The following is a 10,351-nucleotide window of genomic DNA, read 5'->3' as shown; positions in this document are numbered from 1 at the left end:
ATAGACAATGACCTACATCTTAAGTTGCTTAGAAGTTTGAAAATTGTTAACAATAGAAAGGGCAGTACAGTGTGGTACGAATCAGCTTTCTTGACACGTTCAGGTTTAAATGGACCAAACTTTCGTTCAATTAGCCCCTGGCCTTTGCAGCCAGGAACCTCATTTTCAGAGTCTTAACTAAAGGACAAGGAAGGTACAAGAACAAGCTATAAAAAAGGAAGCATCTTAAAAGCAAAAGTCTTCTCTGATCATTCTGGTTTTGTTTTCTTTATTGAACACAGACCCGAATGCTTCTGTGCCTCTAAAGGTTTAGAACACAGCCATCAGGCATGTAGAAGAAGCACAAAGGTAGAAAAAGAACGGCTCATATTTTAACCATACAATCATTGGCCACCACCGCTTAAGGGGGCCTCTACTAGTCCCCTGGGTTCTTCTCTTGTCTCTGAGGGGCAAGGATTCCTGGAAACATCACTTTTCCTATTTCCACGCTTTTCCAGGCAACACAATACCACTGATTCCCTTCAGGAGCCCAAGAGTGGCAAAGCTACCGTTTCCTGTAGCCATCCTGCCCCGAGCCACTAAGTGCAGTCTGCTTCCTTGAACTGTTAGGCTGGGGATGCAAAGAAAAGAAGAGTTCATTTCTTATCTCTTCAATATTATGCTGTCTCTTCTTAGTTATGGAGTGGGGGTAGATCTTAGGGTGGGGTGGGAATGGTCATACATAAAAAGGGCAGAGTTTTCTGGAATTTTGAAATACCACCAAGGCACTGGTAGTTAAGTGGGCTTAACCAAAATATATGTGAAGTGGGGTGACCAACATTTTAGAATTGCTGTCAATTCCCAGTACAAAGATTCATGACTGCCCTTTTCAGTTCCCAAAGCATTTATTGATGGATTGATTGCCAGACTGGTCTATTTAATGGAAAGAGGCACTCTTCTGTTACCAGGGAATTAAGTGAAGAAAGACTGGAGCTGTAAGCACTGGTGGTGGATTCCAGTTGGTCATGCTTTCTAATCCCTAACTACATAGTTGGATAAGAAAGTGCATCAGTTAGATGTGAAAAAGCATGTGCTGCCTCTCCAGAGTCCAGAAGTGCTTAAAAACTGTGATGTATATAATCCGGAACAATAAATTACGTGCACAAAAAGAGTTTATCATAACATAAAATTAAAAAGTGACAATTTCATCACACGGTTACACTGCTGTTTTCCTTTTTTTTCTTTTTTTGGGGGGTTTTGTCCTTTTTGTTTCATTTTTCATTTCCATTTTTGTTTTTTATGGAGGGTTGGGAGAGGGTAGAGATTTGGTCCACTGAAGATTAATCACCCTCAATGATATATATATTAGAAAAAATATCAGCAGCAAGACTCTCTAGAAATAGATTCTGTTTGATGCAGCTAGTCTGTCTTTTCTGTTTTGCCCTCTTTCACAGCAGCCTCTGAAGTTTTCCGCAGGGGGGCTTTCTCCGAGTTGGCATGTCCTTGGCCAGAATCCGCCGCTCCACCATTTTTGTGGGTAGTGTGTTTTTCCAAGTAGTTCAGCATTTCACTGAGGACTGTTTGGAAGGTGCTGAGGGCTGCACATATTGCTGGAGTCCCAAAGCCATGAGTGATCAAACTGCAAATAAGAAGTGGTAGGGAAAAAGAAATGAACAACTTACAGCATGATATAAAACAGCCACTTAATCCAGAACATTCAATTAAACAGCCATTTATTGTGTTCTTATATAGTGTCAACCATTATGAAAGGTAGAACACAAGTAAATGTATTTCTTTTGACCGTAAGAAATTCAAGGTGCATTTAGAAGATTTATCATCGATAGACTTGTCATTAATGATTAGCAAGTCTAGGTATTTAACACATGATTTAGCTCTGATTCTCCATCTCATTACAAAACCAAAAATGGAGTCCTCGGGTGGCTCAGTTGGCTAAGTGTCCGATTCCTGATTTCATCTCATGTTGATCTCATGGTTTGTGAGTTCCAGCCCATGACTGGCTCCATGCTGACAGCATGAAGTCTGCTTGGGATTCTCTCTCTTGCTGCCCCTTTGCCACTCTCTCTCTCTCTCAAGAGTAAATAAATAAAGATTTAAAAAAAAAAAAAAACTAAAAACTCTTCAGACTTCATTTATTCAGGAGATAGGACTAGTCAGTGCTTAGACAACCATGCACGCCAGAATTTGAAATATAAGACATCATCATAGTTCAAGTATCTGCATATCTTTGCTACAGTATCTTGCATTGCTAGTAGGAAAACTGACTTCAGCTCTATTTCTCAGTGAGATAACTGGAAGGGAATACATATACTTTAAGATCTGTCAGGGAGTCTGGACAATAAATGGAATTGATTGGAGTGGTGGAAAAATTAATCATGGCTGCGTCCACAAAAATAACTGAGTGAAGCCATCCATTAATGTCTAAATGTTTGGCTCTGGTTACAAATTGCCTCTATTCTCATGCTTTATTCCTGTTTAGAGCTCTTTGTACCACTGGATGAATTTTATTTGCCTCTATAGTGCCACGTTCTCTTGGTGGTAACTGCCCTCTTTATCTATGGCAGAGTATGCAGAATTTAGTTTCACTAGGTTAAATATTAAAGTTAATAGCCAATATTTGAGCTCTGAATCTATGCCAGGTGATTCATTCTGTATCACCTTATATAATCCTGGAAACAATACTAAAATGAGGTATTATTATTTCCATTTTACTGATGAAGTAATTCCCAGAGAAGTTAAGTAATTTGCCAGAGAAATCTACCATTCTGGATTACCTCTTGTTCTTATGTTCTTCTCATGCTGTGGGTATGTTTTACTCTTTGTTGTTTTTGTTCTTGTTTTTTGAGAAATCACATTCTATAGGCAGTTTTAGCTTAGTTTCTCAAACTTTGAGTTCAAACATCTGCATATATTTGCTATAGTATCTTGCATTGCTGACTGGGAAAACCAACTTCAGCTCCATTTCTCAATGAGACAATGGGAAGGGAATCCATATGCTTTAATATTTACCAGGGAGTCTGAGAGATATTATCAGACTTGTAGGCCTGGAAGATGATAATTCTTCTTACTCACTTTTCTGTCTAAGATCAAGGTTTTTAAAACTCAAGAACAAAGTGGATAGGCCTATGTAAATATGGAGAAAAGTTGTCACCATGATGAACGGTTTTTAAGATGGTCTCCTTTCTTGGCTGATGGCCTTTCTTGCTTCTATAATATGCAACAGATCATTGGCAGGATTCGTTGTCATCTTTGTCCTGCACTGAGAACCACGTGTGCCAAGCCTTCACACAGGCTCTGACTTTAGGCACTTTGTGATCTGGAGGAAGTTATTTAGCTTTGTAAGATGACAACAGTCTGACTAGGAAATCTGCAAGATTCTTTCTAACCCTAAGCTTCAGGTCACAGGTACTAAAGCTTAGGGTGCTCTTCTTTAATCCCAGGATATGGACAGAAGACTATGGAAATTGAAAGACCATTGAGCTCAGTAGAGGAGCCTAAAATTGCTTGTGGAATTTTCAACATGAGAAAAAGAATGACTTGTGTTGTACACCCGGAACTAATATAACATGGTATGTTAATGAGGCTTTAATAAAGAAGTAAATCAAACTTAAAGAAAAGTAACTGTTTGAAATATTATCTTTCAACATGGAAAATTGTATGTAAATTGTGTTCATTTCTTTCATTTAACATTACCTGCGCATCAAAAAACATACAGGGAAGACTGCATAGGATAATAAGTACAAAACATAGCTTCTATTCCAGCAGCTTTCAGTGAGGCTTATAAATCCAAATATTTTAAGTAATGTAATGTTGTATTAGAATAGCACACACAAAAAAGTGTGAAATCGCAGGATGATTAAAAGAAATTTCTGAAAACATCATGCTATTCTGTTAGCCTCAACCACCCCAGAAAAATAGGTATATATTTCATTCATAGTGACATACAGAAAGGAGAAGAGGAATAATGTAGAATCTACATAAAAATAAAAGTAAAAACAGAAAGGATAAGGCTGACTTTCAGCCCTAGACAGAAAATAAACTAAGGTTATCTGTTAGTCAAATCTCTGCAGTCAAATCTCCAAAATCTTTTTCACCAGAGATCAATTTTTGCCTTTGGAAAAGAACATTTTTCAGCCACAGACTTAATATTAAAGTTATACTTGGCATTTGCATACATTTTCATCAGATTAATCTCAGAGAGCATTTCATAAGCAAATATTACTACCTGGGTTACCCAGTTGCCATGATGGCTTGAAGTAGGTAGTCAAAATTTAAAAGTTCTTCTAAATTCAGATTCATCAAAAAGTTTCTCCTCCCGAACAAGACAAGTGAAAGAGACAACCAGCGCTATGCTCAATGTGTCATCTTCATGCCACATTTTAAACATTTTTGCTGGAAGTGGCAGATGATACAAACACAGCATCAGATTTCATACCATATTTGCATTTCTCAGGCCTCCTTTCTCCGCCCTTCGTGATCATGTGTTCTAGTTCTTTATTTTTGATAGGCTTATCTCAGGCTCTAATCTTTTCTATCCCCAAACCTGTGATGGCCATTCCTACTTGGGCACCTTTATTTGCCCTCCTTCTTCTCCTCAGCTGATCCAAAGTCCATCCTCCCATCAAAGCTCCTTGGATGATATTGAAAAACATGTGATAGTCTCCTGGTCTTTTGATTAAGAAATAGAAGATTTGTTTTTTCCAAAGGATAGACAATTGCCAAAGTTATAAGAGGATATAAGGAGAATTTTGAGAAGAAGGGAGTAACATACTCCCAAAATTTTAGAACTAGAGCCTGGAAAGACCATGGGAAGACAACAGACAGGGTGAGGGTAAGATGTCCATCACCAAAGTGAGGAGGAGGGCTGGGAGCCATATTGGTGACCTTAGAGCCCAAGTGGTAATCAAAGTACACTAGACCTTTTTTTAAGCTTATTTCTTTATTTTGAGAGAGAGAAAGATAGAGAAAAAGAGAGAGAGAGGGAGGGAAAGCACACAAGTGGAGAAGGGGCAGAGAGAGAGGGAGACAGAGAGAATCCCAAGCAGGATCTGCACTGAGCGGGACATGGGGCTTCATCCCAAGACTGGGAGATCATTACATGAGCTGAAATCCAGAGTCGGACACTTAACCAACTGAGCCATCCAGGCACCCCAACGTACACTAGATCTTAATGTAATGGCAAATAAGATGTTATCTGTATCTCTAAAAATTTGTGGTTTGAGCTCTTACTACAAATTGGTAATCAAAAGTTATAGTCTAATCTTAAAAAAAAAATACGAAGACTTGTCAAAATAAAAAAAACCCGCAAACAAATAGCAACAAAAAACAAACAAGGCTGAGATGGGACACTACTATCATCAACCTGTACTCTTTCTGACACTGCCCACTGTCAGCAGAGTGGGTCCTAGTGACCCCCTGAGGCAGCAGCCCCAGCGGAGAGAAGGGGGTGGGTACCTCAGTGGCTGGAATGATCGACTTCACAGAAGACTAACGTTTCCCTGATTTCATGTGGGAGTCTCTAAAGCTCAGGGTGGTAGGGTGTAGTTTAAAGTTCTGTTCCAAGAATGAGGAAGAGGAACACTGCCAAAAAAGGCCCAAGGTTTGGAGGGGACACAGTGCTATGTCAGCATAAGAAAGATTAAATGGTAAGTAAGGTACTTTGCTTTCTTTTCAAAGAGTTTAATCTTTAAAACTGGCAATGATATAAGGAATGGAGGCCCCCCCTTTTGAGACCTGGAGTTGTTAGGTAATCTTTGAAAATTCCTGAAAGATTGTAGACGAGGTGTGAAATGGAACAGAGTAACCTGCCTTAATAATCAAAGCAAGGGCTGGGGCACCTGGGTGGCACAGTCCATTAGCCTCGGACTCTTTATCTCGGCTCAGGTCATGATTGCATGGTTCCTGAGTTTGGGCCCCACAGCGTGCATCAGTGCTGATGGTGCAGAGCCTGCTTGGGATTCTGTCTCTCTTTCTCTCTGACTCTCCCCTGCTGAAACTCTCTCAAAATAAATAAATAAGCCTAAAAATAATTTTTAAAAAATAATCAAAGCAAGGGAAAAAAAGATAGAATTCAGAAGTTCTACCTTATTAGATTACATTTAACTCCTTTAACAAGTTTCTTGTAATGAGACATTTAAAAAATCAGATACATTGAGGGGCGCCTGGGGGGCTCAGTCGGTTAAGCATCTGACTTCGGCTGAGGTCATGATCTCACTGCTCATGGGTTCAAGCCCTGTATGGCGCTCTGTGCTGTCAGCTCAGAGCCTGGAGCCTGATTCTGATTCTGTGTCTCCCTCTCTCTCTGCCCCTCTCCAGCTCGGTCTCTGTTTCTTTCTCTCTCTCAAAACTGAAACAAACATTAAAAATATCTTTTAAAAAATCAGGTACATTGAGGTTAAATTTACATAGGATAATATTATCCTTTTCAGGTATACAGTCTGTTGAATTTTGATGAACTCGTACAGTTGTGTAACTACTACAATTACCCAAAATGTTTTCTCATGTTCCTTTTCAGTCAATATCCCCCTCTTCCCCTCCATCTCCTGGGAATCAGTGTTCTAATTTCCATCCCTATAGGTTTTACTTTTCCCCAACTGTCATATAAACCAAAGAATAAAGTCTATAGACTGTTATACTAGCTCTTTTCACTTTGCACAATAATTTTGAGATTTATCCAAAATGAATGTGTGTTTATCAATAGATTATTTTTTTGTTGCTGGTTAAGTATTCCATTGAATGGGTTTATCACACTTTGTTCACACGATGGATTATTACAATTCTGTAGTATTAATATTTTAAAAAGGGAAATGACCACAGAAGTGCTGCATGAGTTCAGTAGAGAGCCCAATAAAATAATTGTCTTTTTTAAAAGATGTTTTAAAATTGTCGAGTAATCTCAACCCACAGGGGCTTGAATTCACAACCCTGAGATTAAGAGGTACCTGCTCCACTGGCTGAGCCAGCCAGATGCCCCAATAACTGTATATATATATTTTTTTTATTTTAAATTTTTTTTTATAGTTTATTCATTTTGAGACAGAGAGAGACATAGCGTGAGTGGGGGAGGGGCAGAGAGAGAGGGAGACACAGACTGAAACAGGCTCCAGGCTCTGAGCTGTCAGCCTACAGCCTGATGCGGGGCTCGAACCCACGATCTGTGAGATCTGACCTGAGCCGAAGTCGGACGCTTAACCGACTGAGCCACCCAGGCACCCCATAACTGTATATTTTTTAAAATAAAAGTGTTATTAAAGGACTAACCATGCACTTTACTATAGAATTTTAGCAAAGCATGACAAAATCTCCCCCAAATAAGGAAAGGGGCAAGTGAGCCAGGTGAAGGCAACTTAGATAGACTCACAGCTGGTTGGATATTGATGCCCAAAGTGTAGACTGAGGGCATTTGTCAACCTTGAAGGATGTTTTCAGTCGAGTTCTGCAAGATGCTCCCATTCATCGCCCTCTGCTTGCCATGTTAATTGACAATGTGATTGAAGGCATCATAGATTTAAGTGCTGGCTTTAAAACAGAGGAAAATTCCTACATTGGGTAATGGAACCAAAATTTTAAAATACCTTAATGTGGTAAAAAGTGTAGTGGGTGGGCCAAAATTAATGGTGTGAAATTTAGGGGAGATTAAAGGAAATATATCCACTTGCAGTACACTGACAGAGAGATATGCCCCAAGAGCAATTCTTAGAAAAAGGCTCACTAAATCAGTAAGTCTAAATTAAAATGCAAGGCTCAGAATTTGAGGTTTGGATCACAGCTAGTCAGGTTTGCAAGCTATATTTACCTTCAACTATCTCCCCGCCCCCTCTGTCAACTAGATAGATTTCAGCTCATTGATTTCATTTTCCTATTACTAATTTCACACTGAGGAGCAGGAAGGTTCTGACAACTGACTGTGAGCAATACAATTACCTGCTGAGAAAATCCAGACTGGTATAGTTTATGGCACCTGACATTAGAGAAAATGTAACTTCTATTTAAGAGTCATTTTCTTAATTTATTCATGGTTTTAAAAAATCCTATTCTGCGAGATCCCCCCAATTAACATGCTCAAGAGCATCTTTCTGCAACATAAACTATCTTTTCAAATTGACTCAGCTCAGGAAGATAGTAACTATGCTGGATCCAAAAGGTAATGTTCTACTTTGGACATTCCCCCGAGCATTAGGGTATGTTCACATTTCAGCGATTGGAGGGATACCACAGGGTAGAATCGCCCTTTCTAGGGAGGGAGTATGTCTGTGTGTGCTTGTGTACCTGTGGACTTATTCTGCTTTTGGTATTTTTATTAGGTGTCATCCTAATCTCTTCTTGGCCAATGGGCTTGATTTGAATAAGCTCCACTGATGATAGACTTTAACTTTTTAAGGGAAAAATGTATTGCAACCATTCAAACTCTATTCTCTTTTAGTAGGGTTAAAAATGAAGAAATTGAGACAGAAATGCAAGAGGTAATAATAGCAGATGGGAAGGGGTGCCTGGGTGGCTCAGTCAGGTAAGCAAATGACTGGCTCAGGTCATGATCTAATGGTTTGTGAGTTCGAGTCCCACATGGGGCTCTGTGCTGACAGCTCAGAGCCTGGAGCCTTGCTTTGGTTTCTATATCTCCCTCTCTGTGCCTCTCTCCTGCTCACTCTCTGTCTCTCTCTCTTTCTCTCTCTCAAAAATGAATAAACATTTTTTTAAAAATTAAAAAAAACGGGTTAGAAAGAAGAAATTGCTATTTGGAAGAGAATAAATTAGAATCCTTTCTTCTTCTTCCCTGTGTGAATTTGCTGATAAGATGTTGGGAACAGTCTATCTTTAACTCAGTGTTTATACTTATAAACTACCTGACATTATTGATGAGAACCTATCAAGAACTTTCCATGTAATAGAAATTTCACAAACTTCTCTTCACACCTTACGATCTCCAGGTAACTGCATTTTTTTTGCTTGTGGCTAAGGCCTTACATGTTTATCATGAAAATTTCCAAAGCTTCAGTGCATACTTGGACTATAAATTAATATAAGATTCTCAATAGATAACTACCTGAGGAAGAAGAGCTATTTTACTTTCCTTAATCTAAGTAAATATGGTTTACATTCCACTAGATTTGTTGTAGGCCAAAGAACTGTTACAAAGCTGTTTCCATATTGTTCTAGCTGTCCTTCAGAAATACTTTATCATTACTTTAACTGATTTGTCTAAACTAATTTAAACACTACAGCAATTTGTAAAAACATAGCCTACAGAAAACTCCTATGGAATCTTCCCGTGAATTCTTCCCATCTTGGCAACAGTTGGACCTAGGATTCAGCCCATCCTTTCCAAAAAGCAAGCAAATACTGACTTAAAATATATTGAAAAGGTGGGGGGCCTGACACGCTACTTTTGATGTCTAGGTCCTGAATTCAAGCCCCACATTGGGTGTGGCACCTACTTAATAAAAAAAAAAGTTTAAAAAAATATATTGAAAAGAAAATGGAAGCCTCATGAGTACTAGGTCATGAGTACTAAGCCACTGAAGACTGAGTCACTCAGGTGTGTCTGACGACCATGGATGGATTTTTTTTTAGCTTTCTTGCAGGACACAAAAAGATGGATATGATAGATACTATTATGCTACACACTAGCAGATGGTGAATCAAGAGAAAACCACCCACCATCATCATTCAGGTAATTAGAGTAAAAGCAAATTTCATTTTGTCAAATTCCAACTTTCTACCTGGAAAATGTCTGACAAGCAAACTTTTCTTCCTCCACTTCTTTCACTGTATGTAAAGGTCGAAACAGTCTGGATTATTATTCTCATTATTTTGTTATGTTGCATCATTCTAATGGGTGTTTGCTATCATAGATCTTTGATTTCCCAAACTGCATAGAGATGCCACTGTCACCAACCTGTTTCTGGGGTTTTTTTTGGCCTCTGGAGGCATGCAGACAGCAAGATTTAAAGGGAAGATAAACCTCCTTCTTTTTCCTTCTTGGATTATTCAGCTTCTGCAGGCTTAGGTCCAAATGTAGCCTGAGGCTCAGTCCGTACTCCCCACTACAGTTTTAGGTGACAGCCAGAAAAATGCCTTCTTCCACTCCTGAGAACAGTCGTGAAGGCAGGAGGTTGGGAACCAGCCCCTGGAGAGCACCAGCAAAGGATTGTGGGTCTTTTCTGCAAAACTAACTTCTTTTCAGGGCTGTGAGGGTAAGGCTCTTCATCTCTCTGAAGCACCACAGACCCTGAATATAGGCCATGGACAGAGATCTTACCCAGAGGAAAGTAGCCTGGCTTATTCTCCCAAAACCTGATGGCATCTATACTTGGGAGCCTAACTGGTTATGAATATAGAGGAAGAGAGAAACTGT

General features: G+C 39.3%; 1 protein-coding gene across 1 annotated transcript in view; it reads right to left on the bottom strand.

Moving 5' to 3' along the window:
- Window positions 1-1,290: 1,290 nt before the first annotated feature.
- The window catches only part of TFAP2D (transcription factor AP-2 delta), a 58,981-nt gene continuing 49,920 nt past the window's right edge, over window positions 1,291-10,351 (bottom strand). Inside the window, exon 8 of the mRNA XM_039222490.1 lies at window positions 1,291-1,618. Coding sequence (XP_039078421.1) covers window positions 1,399-1,618 — 220 coding nt within the window. The 3' untranslated portion in view covers window positions 1,291-1,398. The remainder of the gene's footprint in view (window positions 1,619-10,351) is intronic.

This window comes from Hyaena hyaena, unplaced genomic scaffold (assembly GCF_003009895.1).
Source record: "Hyaena hyaena isolate Hyena2069 unplaced genomic scaffold, ASM300989v1 scaffold_1138, whole genome shotgun sequence".
NCBI classification, from domain to species: domain Eukaryota; kingdom Metazoa; phylum Chordata; class Mammalia; order Carnivora; family Hyaenidae; genus Hyaena; species Hyaena hyaena.
This window is presented reverse-complemented; position numbering and strand designations above follow the sequence as displayed.